At 39.1% G+C, this 18383-nt stretch overlaps 2 protein-coding genes across 2 annotated transcripts in view; both read left to right on the forward strand.

The window, feature by feature from the left end:
• RPS19BP1 (ribosomal protein S19 binding protein 1) overlaps nt 1-18383 on the forward strand; it is a 519247-nt gene that overhangs the window by 281503 nt on the left and 219361 nt on the right. The gene's annotated exons all lie outside the window — the stretch shown is intronic.
• ENTHD1 (ENTH domain containing 1) overlaps nt 1-18383 on the forward strand; it is an 87403-nt gene that overhangs the window by 8909 nt on the left and 60111 nt on the right. Inside the window, exon 2 of the mRNA XM_059680900.1 lies at nt 1760-1999. Coding sequence (XP_059536883.1) covers nt 1760-1999 — 240 coding nt within the window. The remainder of the gene's footprint in view (nt 1-1759; nt 2000-18383) is intronic.

Here is an 18383-nt window from a genome sequence, read left to right on the forward strand (position 1 = left end):
AACTGGATAAAATAATCTTGAAAAAGATGGCAGCTTGAGCAAAGGTTTCTTACATGATCCCTATCAATCCTTGATGAAATGACTGGCATTTAGAGAACATTGTTGGCCCCTCTTCTCTAAATATGGGGTGGGCAAAAGTAGGTTTACAGTTGTGAGTATGTAGAAACAGTTCATTCTTATATCATATTTATTAATTACTGTGTTTTCCATACAAACAACTATAAACCTACTTTTGCTCACCCCCTGTATACCCTGAATTTGACCATTTCAAATTATTTCCACTACTAGTAAATTATAGTTGGAGACATTAATGTTTAATTCATCGCACTTGGAGCCCAAAATGAACATAATAGTGGATCTTCAGGGACTTTTCAGCTTACCTCAAAGAAGGCTTGGAATGACATGAAATGTTAATATAAGTTGGTCCCAAGATGTGGAGAAGTAAGGGATTTCTTTTTTTTATATATATATATATTTTATTGATTATTTACAGAGAGGAAGGGAGAGGGATACGGAGTTAGAAACATCGATGAGAAAGAAACATCGATCAGCTGCCTCCTGCACACTCCCCACTGGGGATGTGCCTGCAACCCAGGTACATGCCCTTGACCGGAATCGAACCCCGGGACCCTTGAGTCCACACGCCGATGCTCTATCCACTGAACCAAACCGGTCAGGGCAGGGATTTCTTACATCATTTCTCATAGAAAAAGATTGAGAATAATAATAATATTACCACATATTTGAAAGAGTAAACTTTTATATCTGTGAATTAGACTGAACAGATATACTGTTTTTCAGGAAGGAAACTCAGGCCAGGCAGACACCTGGTTCAGAGTCACACAGGTGCTAGAGGGCAGCAGCATGGTTGGAATTCAGGTCTTAGACTGGGCTCTGACACTGTTAACGGCATCAAGTTGCGAGGAGTTTATGTCAAAGAAAAGCCAGTTGCCCTCCCTTTTCTTTTCCTCTGTAGTTGTACCCCTCTAAGGTAACACGTTAATAATGTTTTGGGTACAGAGTGGGTTGTCTGCCTGCCCCACCATTATCCATCCATCCATCCATCAATCCGTCCATCCATCCACTTTTCTCTCCTGGATACAAATACTGGTTTATTTTCCCCTATGCTTTACAGATTTGAGTCATACTATGCATATTATTTTAAATCTTTAGCCATATACCGTGGTCATTCATCTAGGTCAGTACATCTAGATCTAATTCATTCCTCCACTTTGCCAATTTTGTTTGACTTATTGCAGATTATGTAGTGCTTTTAAAATTATACTTAAAGTGAAAAAATGTAATGCCAATGCCTGAATAATTTCACCTTATATTTATTGAAGTATTTCTTGAAGTATTAGAAAAGGAATATCTATAATAATAAATGGGTAATATGCTAATTAGACCAACATCTTCTGGACATTATTCCGGACATCCTTCCTGATGAAGCCCGGGCCTGAGGGAAGCCAGCCCAGGTCTCGGGTGCCTGCGGGCAGCCTGAAGAGGGAAGCAGCCGGATCCCAGGTGCCGGAGGGAAGCTGGTGCCAGCAGCCGGGGGAAGAAAGGCCTATTCTTGCACGAATTTTCGTGCATCAGACTTCTAGCTTGTTGATAATTGTAATGAAACTTAGGTTTCCCTCTACATTTGCCACAGGTTTTTTTCACTTTGCTCACATATTCATTTTTCCTGATTTTCTTTTGAATAGAAATTAATTGTAGCCTTAATATTTTTTCTATGCATATTCAATGTATTTTTCAGGTTATCATATCCGGGAAAAGTCTAAGCAAGTCATAACATTGCTGATGGATGAGCAATTGCTCCATAAAGAGAGGGAAGTAGCATGTCGGACTAGACGGCGTAGCTCCTACTCTATGGCATTTTCTAAAAGATTACCTCATACAGGTAACTCTCCAACAGCCTGGGCTTCTGCCCCCACACCAGAAGTTCCTGCCTCAGAGAAGTGTAAGCTTCTTAAGGTTGCAAGGCTATGTAAAAGAAGTGCGTATAATGAACATTTGCCTAATATGCAATAGGTATTTAAGAACAACTAAAAAATATAATACATAACTTGTAGTACAAACTTGTTAATATAAGACTAGTTCTAATATTACTACTATATTAGTCATCATACTTTAGTGAACAAAGATGAAGAATAATATTCAGTAAAATATTTTATGGCTATTTTCTGAATGCAGTTATCTGGGATTCAAATAAAATGATTTTGAGCTTAAAAGGAATTAAATAAGTGACTACCCAATTTTGCATCCTGATTGATTTTTAAGATTATAATTAAAATTGGAATGTCAGTAAGAACTGTTTTCTGAGACTAGGAACTAGGTATGTGTGCATTTGTGCCATTTAATTCTGTAAATCAAGAAATTGACATTTTCTTAAATGTGCCTCAAAATTTCAAAATTGCTCTAAAACTCTTCTAGGACAATGCCTTGTGTTACATAACACTTTCCTTTGACTAAAATGTTAATTCTGGACTACTGAACTTTTCTTAAAAAGGGATTTATTTTTTATTAGAAAGCAGGAAAATGAATTTTTTTTCTACCAAATTTGCTAAAACATAAAGGACAGTACAAACCCTGTGTGGATAAGCTGTGTTTAAGGAATGGACAGGTTGAGGAAACAGAAACATTAATGAAATGTGACTTAGATCATTGTCCCTTGAACAGAACTAAACTTTGTGCTGTAAGTGAGGGGCTTAGTAGGAGTAACATATAATTAGTTACAAGTATTCTACCTCTAGCTTTAGGTAAATCTGTTTCTCGTGATCTTGAAAGAGATGCAGGTATTCAATATGAGTAGACATTCCAAATGTCAGTTAAGTATGAAAATATAAAAATGTTAATAGTAATACCAACACAAACCAATTCTACTAGAAATCATTAAAGTATTTGTCTGACTTGGTCAGGGGTTCTCAGTCTGTACTTGTGTGGGCTGGGGAGATGGAAACACAGTAAAGAGGTGGCCATTATAATTATAATAGTAAATACCACCAAATGCTTCTAAAAGGCGAGGAACCTCTTCCTCTAGGGTACCCATTCCTTTGAAATATATCTCAAAAGAGATAGACCCTTTTTGAAATTTTCTCACGGAAGCCTTGAATTCAAACTGACCCTAAAAAAGAAGTAACAGTAAAATAACCAATTGTGGTTTATCCAGAGTTTCTTTACCCCTTTTGCTACTTCTCTGGTACCTGTCTTATACCTTCCTTCATTCTCTCTATTCTTTTCTCTTCTATTATAAACATAATTGTATTGAGTTTATTATTTGAAATTTTGATGTCTAGTAGAAATTTGGAGCTATAGCTCTGATAATAAAGCCCTTTGGGGAAAATATTCTAGTGAGTGAGACAGATATCAAAGACACATAAGCAAAATAGATATAAAACTATTATGTCAGGCTCTGGCTAGTGTTCTCAGTGGTTGGAGCGTCTGCCCTAGCATGGAAGGGTCACATGCCATCAAGGGCATGTGCAGTTTTGATCCCTGCCTCCAATTCCTGGCCACAATCCCTGGCCCTGGTTGGGGCATATGTGGGAGGCAGCCAATCAATGTGTCTCATATTGATGTTTCTCTCTCTCTCTCTCTCTCTCTCTCTCTCTCTCTCTCTCTCTCTCTCTCCCTCCCTCCCTCCCTCCCTTTCTCACTTCCACTCTCTCTAAAAAACAATGGAAAAAATATCTTTGGGTGAGGATTAACAAACAAAAGCTATTAGGTCAGATAGTGAAGTGGCAATTCCTATTTATAAAAGAAAACAAAGCAGTGTCAGGGGACAGAGAAGGACAGGAATGACTTTATTTTTGGTCTGGTAGTAAGGGAAGGCCTTTTGGAGGAGGTGGATATATAAAGGTAGACCTGAATGATGGGAAGAGTAATCCATGTAATAGCTGGGGTGTTCCAGGCAGAGGGAACAGCAGGTGCAAAATGCTCTGGAACTGGAGCAAGCTTGACATCCTTAACTATAAGCTTAGGAAATGAGGCCCTGAACTGCTACAGAACTGGCTCATCTCTGAGCTGTTTTATGATTCATACAAGAAAAATCTAGCTTATTATTTTATAGTCACTACTTTTTTTTAACCCAAAATGATATTCCCAGCTTTTTGACACATCTTATTCACTAGACCAGTGGTCGGCAAACTGCGGCTCGACAAACCGCGGCTCGTGAGCCACATGCGGCTCTTTGGCCCCTTGAGTGTGGCTCTTCCACAAAATACCGGCTCTTCCACAAAATACCGACTTCTACACATGGGCCACAAAGTTTCAATTGCACTGTACATGTGCGCCCGCACATGGTATTTTGTGGAAGAGCCACACTGAAGGGGCCAAAGAGCCGCATGTGGTTCGTGAGCCGCGGTTTGCCGACCACAGCACTAAACTAAGCTCTGAATGACTTTTGACTCTTTTTTAAAAAATCACTCTACCTTAAAATGAAGATGTTTTGCTACAATTTATATTTTTCATACTGTAAATATGTCTTGAGTACCTACTTACTATATGTTAGATACTGTTCTAGGCCTGGTAAGCAAATTGAGTATATTTCCACTCCCATGGAGGTAATATCTAGTGATGGGGTTGTTTGTTTTTAATGTGCAAAAAATTTTGATGAATGATGGCATCATTAAAATGAATCTGTAGTGAGAGTACTATTTAAATAGTGAATGTTTGGATGTATAAGCTGTAGTAAATTTGTTAAAAATCTGTTACATTATTTTTAATTTTACTTATCCATATATTTATGTATGTTTTTTGTTCAAAGAAGAATAATTAAGTAAGCTTAGCAATATTAATCCTTTCCATGTAGGATTCTTTGTTTGAATCCGAAGCTGTATTTTATTTTATTTTATTTTTTATTTTTTTTTTTAAATATATTTTATTGATTTTTTACAGAGAGGAAGGGAGATAGAGAGCTAGAAACATCGATGAGAGAGAAACATCGATCAGCTGCCTCCTGCACATCTCCCACTGGGGATGTGCCCGCAACTCAGGTACATGCCCTTGACCGGAATCGAACCTGGGACCTTTCAGTCCGCAGGCCGACGCTCCATCCACTGAGCCAAACCGGTCTCGGCCGAAGCTGTATTTTAAAGGAAGAAAGAAAACTGACAATTTGGGGTAGGAGGAAAGATAGGAAAAATTGGGGGAGCCTTCTTAGTGGGATAGGAGAAGTAGCAAATAAAAACTTAGAGATGGATGGATCAGTTAGAATTTGGTACACCCACAAATGATAGTAATAGAGGCCATAAAAATGGTAGCACATATCTTCTATACTAATAAAAGGGTAATATGCTAATTAGACTGGGTGACCGGCCATCTTCCAGATGTCCGACTTCCTTCTGGACAAAGCCACAGTGGTGGGGGCCGAGGCAGAGGTGGTTAGGGGCAATCAGGTCGGCAGGGCAGGGCAGTTGGGGGCCATCAGGCTGGCAGGGGAGGGCAGTTGGGGGCCATCAGGCTGGCAGGGGTGGGCAGTTGGGGGCCATCAGGCTGGCAGGGGAGCGGTTAGGTGGCAGTCAGACTGGCAGAGGCGGTTAGGGCTGATCGTGCAGGCAGGCAGGTGAGTGGTTAGGAGCCAGTGGTCCTGGATTGTGAGAAGGATATCAGTCGGACATCCCCCAAAGGGTCCCAGATTGGAGAGGGTGCAGGCCAGGCTGAGGGATACCACCATGTGCACAAATTTCATGCACTGGGCCTCTAGTCTATAATAATAAAAGCATAATATGCTAATTAGACTGGACAGCCGAACAACCTTCTGGACATCCTTCTGGATGTCCTTCCGGACAACCTTTCAGACAAAGCTGGGGCTGTGAGGGCCAAGGCAAGCTGCCACGGCTGCGAGAGCTAAGCCCCTTACACGAATTTCATGCATTGGGCCTCCAGTATATAATAGGAATCCAGAATTAGGTATTCTAGGACTCCTGTGGCTCCCGATGATGTCAGTGACCCAGGGATCACTCTTTCTTGTTGCTCCACCAAACTCAGCACATAACTTCCATTTCATGATCCAGATCACATCTGCATTCTAGCCAGTAGGAAGGAGAAGTTGAAATATGAATGATCCTTCCTTTTAAGAACATTTATTGAAGTTGCTTATGACATTTGGCTTACATATTATTGTTTAGCACTTAGTCACATGGACATTCCTAGCTGCAGAAGAGGCTGAGTAATGTAATCTTTATACTGGACAGCTATGTACCCAGATGAAAGTTAGAAAATCTATAGTTAAGGAGGAAGGAGAGAATAAATAAATATACGGACAGAAAATAGTCCTGACCATAGTGGGAAAGAATATAAACAAGAAATGAATTAATCATGGTAATACAAGGTTGTCAGATTATATAGAATAGAGAATATAGATTTGAATATGTAGGAACATGTGAACAGATAGTTCAGAGTACTCAGCACAGTTCATTAAGGACATAGTGAACAGTATTTGGAAATTTCAATTTGATGTAATTGGCAACTAGGAACCATTGTAGGCCTCGGAGAACAGAAGGGATGTTTAGCTTAGTCACAGAACTTAGCTTTCTTATTACTGAAAACAGCTGTTGGTGGAAGATATTATTGCTTGGTGTAGAAGTGAAGGAGAAACAAACTGGAGGGAGGCTTGTAAGAGACAGTTGTTTCCACCCAAGCATCCAAGACCTGCTCTAGGGTTATTGAAATGAGGGAAAGGTAATGTTTAAAGATAGAATATAGAGAGGAAATGGGGTAAGTACATGTTGTATTGGAGAAGAAAGAGAAATTGAAAACATTTGAGTTAGAGAAAATAGAGGCAAGTGATGGTATCATGCAGGTAAATTTCCATCAGAAGGAATGTAGACATCTCTAAATTATTTAGTTATAATGAAATGTAAAATTGAATGCATTGCTAGAAATATGATTTCCAGGCTTTAGGATCTAGAGCTGAAACAGCTGTGCCTAGCTTCTTTGTTGTAAATTAGCAGAGGAAAAGAGGTATTTAGAGAAGGTGTTATACACACATCACTACTTATACTCCTTTTTTCTATTCCTGGATGTTTTCCCCAAGTTTTAATTCTAGTAGGTAGCTTGGGTGGTTTTGTTTAGATGATTTTGATGTTTTGAGGAAGAGTTGAGCTGAAGGATAATTGCTGCTCAATGGCAAGACAGAAAAGTATATAAAGCACAGTTATAACTCAGCTTCTCTGAGCTGTAAGCATCAGAGTTAGGTCCTTTTTTAGAAGTAATAGTTAGAAAAACTATCACCACAGACATTGTGTACAACCAGATTAGCAAAGCATTACTTCTCTTGGTTGTCCAGTCTTCCATAAAAAACTCTTTAATAGTAGTATTCTTTGCAATGGAACTTTACCCGTATTTGAGAAGGATTACTCTGGTCTATGTTATGGAAATAGTCTCCTAAAAATGGTATGATTCCTGTTGGACCAAAAGTTAAACTTCAAAATAGTTGTCATCCTATATAATAAAAGCCTAATATGCTAAATGTCCAGTAGGCCATTTAACCAATCAAAGTGTAATATGCTAATGATATGCTAAGGCTGCTTAACTGCTCGCTATGATGCACACTGACCACCAGGGGGCAGACGCTCCAAATGGTAGGTTAGCTTGCTGCCGGGGTCCAGCCTGAGCAAGAGGAGCCAGACATGCCCTGGAGCCCTCCCCTGGTCCCTCCAGCTGGCCAACCTCCTGCATCCCTCCCTGATCCTGGCCCTTGGCCTGGCCTGCAATCCAGGCTGAGGGATCCCCCCCCCCCCCCCCGCATGAATTTCGTGCACTGGGCCTCTAGTGCTTTTATAAGCAAAAACACTAATGTTGCTGTCACAATTCCTATAGCGAACTTTGTGCTAACAGTGTTGGTATGGAGTCATACTTGGTTGCCTTTTCACATACAGCCTAGATAGCAGGGCTTATGGTACAAATGGTGGTTACTACTCAAACATTTTCATTGATGAATGCCAAACAGTGATTTAAAAAATTTTTTGAAGTAAATAAATGTACAGAAATGAAAATAACAGTAACTGATATCACTTCCACCCTACACCAACCACTATTATCAAAATAGAATAGTTGGTTCCAGTCAGCTTTTTTTTTCTTTTGTTTTTATTTCAGAAAAAAAAAATCACTCTATTCTTGTAAAAACAATGCAGTCTTATTATAGAGAATTAGTCACTTCCAATCCCATCACTCAGAAGTAGCCATAATTACTAATAATATCAGATGAACATAAATTCCAGGTACCTTTCTATCCATATAATCATATCAAAAGATGTGTAACTAAAAAGAAATTATTTTTATAAAAATATATTTATACTAGATGCCATTTTTTACTAAAAAAATAATTCAGGTCTACTTCTGGCAATAGACTTACTAGGAGCTCCAAGTCCATTTATTGCACAGTAACCAAAGACTGGAAATGATACACTATTTGAGAGATTTCTGGCCTCACCAGAGGTATGGGAAGTCTATAAGTGTCTCTCCTTCTAATAATTAAATTATCTACTTTAATAAGCAGAATAAGAACAGGACATGTGAGCTGGGGTCAGAGTGACTTCAAGCTGGTGTCTTTGGGACTGACTGTAAGGGTTGAGTTGCTTAAGGTCAGTTGTTGGCAGTTAAGAAAATGAATTTGGGGCCTGCCTTGAGTATTGGGAAGGAAAGCCTGGGATTACTATGCTGACCCCAGACAGTCAAGAGAGGCCAAAGCGCCCTGGCTGGCGTGACTCAGTTGAGCATCGTCCTGTGCACCGAAAGGTCACTGGTTCTATTCCCAGTAAGGGCACGTGGCCAGCTTGCATGTTCAATCCCTGGTTGGGGTGCATGTAGGAAGAAACCAATCAGTGTTTCTCATACCATTGTTTCTCCCTCTCCCCCTCCCCCTCCCCTTTCCCCCTCTCACCTCCCCCTCCCACCTCCCCCTCCCTTCATCTCTCTCTAAAAATTAATCAATAGAAACATATTTTAAAAAAAGAGGGACCAAAGTGATTCTGGGCAGTGTCTCTGCAAGAAGAAAGCCTGCTCAATTTACAAGTTAGGTTCATAAGATTCCCACCAATTAAAAATTAGACGATGAGCTCACAATCCAAATAGCCAAACACGGGAAAAAGTAATTAGCAAAGAACATATTTAGTCTCCCAAAAACTGTATATATTTGAAAGGTTAGATATGTGATGTAGAATAGCTATGTATTTAAATAAATAAAGGATGTATACAGAGTTGATAATGGGGAAGGCACTATGCATGTGTAGGGCAGTGGGATATGGGGAATCTCTATCTCTCAATTTGTCGTACCTAAAACTGCTCTAAAAAATAAAGTAAAAAAAAAAACATACACTGAAGCACAACCATCAAAACAGATTTGCTCTTCTCTAAATTAATCCAGTTATTTAAATGCCAGTTATATCTGTCACAGCTCTTTGAGCTCAACCAGACTCTTAAAAATTAAAACTGTTTTACTTTATAAAAAAGATTATTAGGAATGATTGTATGAATTTGAAGAATGGGAACTTACAGAAATGAGAAATACCAATGAAATTTTAAAAATTTAACTTAGGGAACTAAAAGATATGTCCAAAGTAAATGGAAAATATGAAAGCAATATTGAGACACAGAGATACATCTCCAGAGGAATGACAGTTACTATAAACTCATCAGCTACAGCTCTATTTTCAAAGTGTTGAGAGAAAATAATAGCCTATAATTGTGTACCCAGCAAAACTATCATTCAAGGATGGAAGTGAAATAGTAATTTACACATAAACACAAAAACTGAGAGTTTACCACCAGGAGACCTACTTTTAAGGATATAATTTAAAAAGAAGGAAAGTTATTCCAAAAGAATGGTTGGAGACACCATTAATAAACATGTACATAAATTAAAACAAACACTTTCTGTATAAAATAACGTCTCATTTTTGAGTTTTTAAAAAAGGCAGCTAAAATAGTGAATAGCCATGGTATGAAGTTGGAAGTGGATCTATGGAATTATAGTGTACTAAGGTCCTTGTAATTTTTTTTTTTTTTTACCTTTCAATAATAACTTTATTTTTTTTTAATTAAATCTTTATTGTTCAGATTATTACATTTGTTCCTCTCTTTTTTTCCCCCCATAACTCCCCTCCTCCCAGTTCCCGCCCCACCTTCCGCCCTCACTCCCCTCCCACTGTCCTCATCCATAGGTGCACGATTTTTGTCCAGTCTCTTCCCACATCTCCCACACCCCTTTCCCCCCCAAGAATAGTCAGTCCATTCCCTTTCTATGTCCCTGATTCTATTATAATCAACAGTTCATTCTGTTCATCAGATTATTTATTCACTTGATTCTTAGATTCACTTGTTGATAGATGCATATTTGTTGTTCATAATTTGTATCTTTACCTTTTTCTTCCTCTTCCTCTTCTTAAAGGATACCTTTCAGCATTTCATATAATCCTGGTTTGGTGGTGATGAACTCCTTTAGCTTTTCCTTATCTGTGAAGCTCTTTATCTGACCTTCAATTCTGAATGATAGCTTTGCTGGATAAAATAATCTTGGTTGTAGGTTCTTGGTATTCATCACTTTGAATATTTCTTGCCACTCCCTTCTGGCCTGCAAAGTTTCTGTTGAGAAATCAGCTGACAGTCGTATGGGTATTCCCTTGTAGGTAACTGAGTTTCTTTCTCTTGCTGTTTTTAAGATTCTCTCTTTATCTTTTGCTCTTGGCATTTTAATTATGATGTGTCTTGGTGTGGTCCTCTTTGGATTCCTTTTGTTTGGGGTTCTCCGCGCTTCTTGGACCTGTAAGTCCATTTCTTTCACCAGGTGGGGGAAGTTTTCTGTCATTATTTCTTCAAATAGGTTTTCAATATCTTGCTCTCTCTCATCTTCTGGCACCCCTATAATTCTGATGTTGGTACGCTTGAAGCTGTCCCAGAGGCTCCTTACACTATCCTCGCATTTTTGGATTCTTTTTTCATTTTGCTTTTCCGGTTGGATGTTTTTTGCTTCCTCGCATTTCAAATCATTGACTTGATTCTTGCGCTCCTCTGGTCTGCTGTCGGGCATCTGTATAATATTCGTTATTTCAGTCCGTGTATGCTTAATTTCTAGTTGGTTCCCCAATATTAGATCGAGGGTCTTATTAGTTTTCGTGTAGATCTCATTAAGTTTATCGGCAGCTTCTAAACAGTTCTTGAGAGACCTTAAAAGTGTGGTTCTGAACTCTATATCTTCCATTGACAATTTTGTCCTGTTTCTTTGTCTCCGCATTTTGTTATGCTTCCTTGGTGCACCCCCCAGTGGTCTTTGTTCGCAGTCTTATAGTTAAATCTTGATTGTTGTAGCTAATTCCAGGGAGGGTTTGACCTCCAGGCCAAGTGGCTATGAGAATCAGCTGTGTCAGCAGTGAGAGAACTTCTGTCCTCTAGGGAGGTGCTAATCTAGCCTTTGCCTGAGGCTATCCGGCAAATGCCTCTGTGCAGGGCTTGGGCGGGGCGGGTCGCACAGGATCAACAGGGTGGGCCAGAGAGAGCAGCCATGGCGGCTCTCAGCCCTGTCCCCAGGGGCTCCGCCCCTCTGAGTCCCAGCACCCGATGCAAAGCTCAGAGAGAAAGCTGCACTCGCTCCGACCAAAGCCAGACAGTCCCGCTTCTCCCGCTTGAGTCCGGGTCCCCAAAGACTCGCCCGAATCTGGTGCCCAGAGTCTGCGACTCCCTCCCGACTGAAAACAACAACCGCGCCCTCCGCCGCCAGCCCGCTCCGCACACTCCGCACCCCAGAATCCGACCTCAGCACTGCGCCTCCTCTGAGTGTCCGTGTGCGTTTCTCTTTCCTCCTAGTTGTAGGACTTCCACTCAGCCAGCGTTCCTGTGGTTCTGGGTGATGTCCCTTCCGTTTTTTGGTTTCACTTTTGAAGTAGTTGTTCAAAGCAGCAAACTCCGGCGTTAACCTATGCCGCCATCTTGGTTCTTCTCCCCTTGTAATTTTTTAGAGGAGGATAAGAATATTATTTCTAAAGGTAAATGTGCATGATAAACTTTCAAGGGTAAATGCTAAAAGGAGTATAGAGTGCATAAATTCCAAAGTAGTGAGAAAAAATGAAATGAGAAAAAAATGTAATATTATCAGGGCAAAAAGCATAGATAAAGTGAGACAAATGGAAATTTAAAAAAAGTAATATAGTAGAAATAAGTCCAAATGTATTAATAATCACAGTAAGCATCAGTGAATTAAACTCTTCTGTTAAAAGACAGAGACTATCACCCTGGTCAGGTGGCTCAGTTGGTTGCAGCATCATCCTTTACCCAAAAGGTTGCGGGTTTGATTTCTGGTCAGGGCACATACCTAGTTGCAGGCTCAATCCCCAATTGTGGTGCTTTGGTGGGGGAGGGGAGTGTACAGATGGATGTTTCTCTCTTTCTCTCTCTCTCTCAACCTCTCTCTCTCTCTCTCCCCCTTCCTTTCTCTAAAATCAATTTTTTAAAAACATATCCTCGGTGAGTATTAAAAAATTATTTTTTAAAGGTGAAGGGATTGAGAAGTACAGTAAAATAAAAATGGACCCCAGCAGCAAGCTAAACTACCAGTTGGAGTGTCTGCCCCCTGGTGGTCAGTGCACATCATAGCGAGCAGCTGAGCGGCCTTAGTATGTCATTAGCATACTAGAGGCCTGGTGCTGGGGCCCAGCCATTGGGACTGAGACAAACTGGACACACCCCGAGCCCTCCCGCGGTCCCTCCCTGGCTGGCCAACCTCCCCCATCCCTCCCCAGCCCTGATCGTGCACCGGTGGGGTCCCTCTGCCTGGCCTGCGCCCTCTCGCAATCTGGCCTGAGGGACCTTCCCCCTAAGTGCACAAATTTTGTGCATTGGGCCTCTACTTAACATATAAAGAGCTTAGCACAGTGCCTGACCCATAATAAGTTATTAATAAATATTTGCCATTATTTTTTAAAAAATTGTTTTCAAGAGCATTCCCCAGCAAATCTCCTTCACACCAATCTGAGCCATGGGGTCTGTTTCCTGGAGATCCCAATCTGGCACAATGGATTTAACTCAAGGATTATCATAATTTGTGTACCTAAGTGAAGAAAGAGAACTATAAAACAAATGGGGCAAAATGTTAACAATTGGTGAATCGGGACGAAGAGTATATGGGAGTTCCTTATACTATTCTTACAATTTTTCTGAAAGTTTGAAATTATTATAAAATGTCATTTTTTAAAAATTAGGACAAACATCAATTACTTGAAGATGCTAAAGCATAAGACAGTGAAATTGTTAAGGTTCCAAACTCATTCTGAAAGGTTAGATAGAAATTTAATCACTATGAGACTTTTATATCTTATCAGTTCTTCATTAGCCCACTGACTATTTTCTTTTCTTTTTTTTTATTGTTGACACTATTACAGACGTCTCCTATTTCCCCCCCCTTCTTTGCCCACCTCCACCAGGTCCCTGCCCCTACCCCAAACCCCAAGCTTTCACCACACTATTGTCTTTGTCCAGGGGCTATGCATATATGTTCTTTGGTCAATCCCCACTGACAGTTTTCTGTGATGGGTTTGTTTGTTATTAAAATTAACTTGTTTATTTTAAAAAATGTTTTTATTCTTAAAAATTAATTTTGTTAAGTAAAGGACTAATTTACTTAAATTATACCTGAAAGGACACTGTCAATACATAGCAGCAATGTTTATTATATGTTAAATAATAAATGGAACAATTTGAGAATTTGTTCAACTTATGGAACATTTCATTTCCAAGATGTGCTGCTGCATTGTTAATGTCTGATAGTTTGAATGTCAGTTTGATATCTCATCTAAGAAGTATCACAGGGTCTACCAGTTCTGCTTTGTGGTATTATCTGAGGGTACAGGCTCAACGAGATCTACAGCTTTTCTCTAGATAGTTTCTACAAAGTGCCTACAGCCTTGGTATCTAAGCACTCATCTTCAAATGACTCACTAGCATTATTTCCTGTAGCATCTTCACTTTTTGCTTTGAGGTTTCTCATTCATACACTGGTCCTCCTTGGCATGTGAGTTCACAGTCTCAATTGATAAATAGCTTATGATACCAAAGGGACTTCATTTCCACAAGGAACTAAATGTGTGTTATCCCTTTCCATTTGCTTGTGAAATCCAAAAATGATCTTATTTAATTAAACACACCTCGGTTTCAGTGTTGGGCTGCTTGATTCTAAAAAAATTTCTAAATGAGTTTCCATAGACTCACTATATTATTACTGTCTTCCTTCTTGCCCCTGTAAGATTAGTTAATATATGTATGTAAAATTTTAGCTATTCTAGGCTAAAATGTATCTCCTAATATGCAAGATATTTTTTCTTTCACAATTCTTAATATTCTTCAGTTTCCTCACACTTCAACATTGACTTCCTGAATTTTTTTTTTTTTACCTATGATGTCTGAAATCTAGGTCATTATCATTTCAAGGATGATTTTGTTGCTGAATCCTCAAAGAGTGATGATATAGTTCCTGATTAAATCACACGAAAATACATAGATGATCTAAGCCTCAAACCTACTATTTGCCAGCACTAATTCTAAAATCTCCAATCCCAAAATAAGCTCCAATCCCAAAATCTCCAATCCCAAAATAAGCTCATTTTAATTATTCATTTTCATGGGAAGTTATAAGAAAATGCAAAGCTAGAAACGTAAATGCAAAGTTCTTATTTCTTTTTTTAGTGTCTTTGGTATACACCAAGCATGTCAAACTCACAGCTGGTGGACCGCATGCCTCATTTAGCCGGCCGCAAGTTTGACATGCTTGGTATACACCATACTTGCTGCTTTTGCCCATGTAGACCCTCTGCTTGGAATAATTTCTCCCTCCACATTTATCAGAAACCTAGCCATCATTCAAAGCTTATTCAAATTTTACTTCCTATTTAAGGCTCTTTATTATCACTCTGGTATACATTGTGGGTTGTTTTTTTTTTTTGTCTCCTTAGCATGTCTATGCCGGGAGCCGGTCCATGCTTGCTGTTTCAAGGGACCTGGCATATATGGCATACTGTTCTTAATATGTTTGCTCACCTTCTTGGAACTATGTGTTTTAACCAAGGTCTCTGAGAAAGGTTGTTTTCCCCAGGTAGGGATTTTCCCCTGAAGTTAGGGAGGGAATAAAACCCCTCAACTAAGTGCCAGGCGGGTAATTAATCCCTTTAACTACGAACAATCATGCTTAAACTACATAATCTTTTCTCCCTGGAATGGAGATAAGAAACGCCCTAACCTTTGTAATAGAGATTGATAGGATTGAATCAACTGGTATAAATACAGTTGTAACAAGACAGAAACACTCAGAACTCAGAACACAGAACTAAGGACACAGGGCTTGGAAGACAGGACCAAGAGAGACAGCCTAGGCACAGAACCTACACAGAACGTTCTCTAGGGACAGAAGAACTTCGCTGGCGAGAGCATGCTGGAGGATCCTGGACAGGGACTGGCCTCGGAGCCTAGAGACAGAGCCTAGCGGGAGAACATGGCAAGGGATCCTGGACTGAACCTGACTACAGAGATTGGCAGGAGAACCTGACTGGAACCTGGACACTGAACCTGACTGGAGTACCTGTACAGAACCTGGCTGGAGACCCTGACAAGCGAACCCGGCTATGATGATCAACTGAACGCTATCTCTGTATCGTTCCTTCTTCGCCGACTCCGTCCACACCTTTGGGGACCCCTGGACCCACTGGGGTTGGACCCCGGCATGTCTAGTCCTAAAGTTAGTTAATTTAAAGAAGTTTGGCATGTAATTATTCTCCTTTAATTGTTTCCATAAGCCTGTATGTTAGACTTATCTTTCTAGTCAGGCTAAAACTTTTTGAAGGCAAGGACAATCCATGTCTTATACCATTGCTTTTCAAGCTATTTTTTCTTGCATAATCCCTAAAATTATTTTGAAAAATTACATGCCTCTTTACACATTTTTAAGTTGAAGTGAAATACTATCATAAGTATAAGCAAGCACAAAGGATGTAATTAAATATATTGACATTGAAGATAAAAGAAAACAAAACAAAAACTATCACATGAGACTTTTAAATGTTTTTTTAAAATATATTTTATTGATTTTTTTACAGAAAGGAAGGGAGAGGGATAGAGAGTTAGAAACATCAATCAGTTGCCTCCTGCACACCCCCCTATTGGGGATGTGCCCGCAACCAAGGTACATGCCCCTGACCGGAATCGAACCTGTGACCCCACGGTCCGCAGGCTGACGCTCTATCCACTGAGCCAAACTGGTTAGGGCCACATGAGACTTTTAAATGTATCTAAAGGAATCTAAATGCTATTGTGATTGATACTTATAGCCATTCATTTGAAAAGAATACATGAAGTCCTCTTTAACTGGTGGAAATTTTACATTATTCCCTTTTCTACTTGAAGTCATATTTCTGTTCCATATCCTTCCCAGAATTTTACCCTAATAGAAAGTATTTTATGCTTGAAAGGCAAATAAAGCATAACATATTTACGTAATTTGTATATAATAATCAAATATGTATATAAATTGAAATTAGTTTTAAATTTTTCTCATCAGAGGCTTTAAGTGATAAAATATTTCTTCTAGAGTGCCTTATCATTCCAGTTATTCTTAGTACATAATCAAAACCACATAAATGTATTATAAATACTTATTAAACATAAAGGAACCATGGCTAGTGTGGCTCGGTTGGTTGAGTGTTGTCCCATGCACAGAGAGGTCACCAGTTCAAATCCTGGTCAGGGCACGGGCCTGGTTTGTGGGTTTGATCCCCAGTAGGGGGCGTGCAGGGGGCAGCCTATCGATGTTTCTCTCCCTCTCCTCTCTAAGATCAATAAAAACATATTTAAAATAAAAAACACATAAAGGATACAATTTTTATGGGAAATTCATGTTTTTATGAGATGCATGGAACTTTTCATTTATCTATGTATGAACATTACCTATTGCTAGAAATAATAGCATGAATTCTGTTTCTGTTTTACATTTTTATATATGTAAATTCTGAGAAGACTTGTTCACATAAATTTGTAGGTAGGAATAGGAGGTATTTATTATGCAATGTCAATTCTATGAATACCTTCCAAATAATATGTCAAAAAATATATATTGGTTTATTATAAAAATGTTTTTCATCTCTTGTCAACTCTTAACTTGAATAGGTCTTTCTTCATGTTGCTGAAAGCAAAGGATTAGAAATACCCTACTTAGAAAAAGACTAAGCAGTTAAACAGTCAGTAGGAATAATTTGATTTTTCAGTTTCTGAATATAATACCAAAAAAACCTTTACTAACATTTATCAAATGACTGTTAATTATACCTGTTACACTTAACACAGTATACTCAGAATGTATGGGAGCCACAATAGTGCGTTGATGAAATAAGGGCCCCTGCCTCCCAGGCTTTTGCTTTCTTCTCATGGGTCTCTTTCTCAGGAAGGGTGCATTCTTTGGCAATAGATGGGAGGTGTAAAGCACAACCACATTAAATGAAACTTGTCAACTGTCCTGCTTCTCCATGCTGTAATATATCTGAATACCGAACATCCCGGTATGGACCAAAATTCCGTTACCTCTGCCATACTTTGACAGGAAAAGCTTTGAGGCTCTACTTTGGATTTTTCATGCCTTGATTAAAGGGGGTGACCCCATCTCTGTCTTTTTTACTATTGCTTGGTGCCTTAGAGGTTCTTATGTTTGCACTTAAGGGAAGATGTACCATAATAGGATTAGGCTAAGATTATGTCTGTCTTTAGAAAGTGGCATAAAATTGACTGTGAAAGGGAAAGGGGAAAGAACTAGCCTGATGCTTCCCCATAGTTGCATTCTCAGAATGGTCAGTTTTGGAAAGAATAGATACAGAAGTTGTGGACCTGGATATTGATTCCTTTAAAATGACCTATGCCCACCTGGTCCTTAGGGAGTATTCAAGTTCCTACAGTGCTATGCATGCACCAGTTTGAAAATAGCTTTCTTGTACTTCTTATTGTACCCAATAGTATGCTGATACAGAGTTGGTACTAATATTTGGTTTATATAGTAATCAACATAGGGAGGAATGATATTAAGAGTACAAAAATGTTCAGTTTAGTAAAAATATATAAGCAGAAATATCTTTATTTTCATTGGCATATTCTTTTATGTTTAAGTTTTAAAAAATTTTTTCTTTAAAAATTCTTTCTTATCAAATTATCTATACATTCCTGATAGTTTTTTTTTTTATTTTCTTTTTTTTTATTTTTATTATTAGTTAAGGTATTACAAATGTGTCCTCATCCCCCCCATTAACCCCCAACCTCCCCGCACACACACAAACTCATGCTCCCATCCCCCCGTTGTCCATGTCCATTGGTTTGGCTTATATACATGTATACAAGTCCTTCTGTTGATCTCTTCCCCT

The sequence above is a fragment of the Myotis daubentonii genome, chromosome 2, assembly GCF_963259705.1.
Source record: "Myotis daubentonii chromosome 2, mMyoDau2.1, whole genome shotgun sequence".
Classification (NCBI taxonomy): Eukaryota; Metazoa; Chordata; class Mammalia; order Chiroptera; family Vespertilionidae; genus Myotis; species Myotis daubentonii.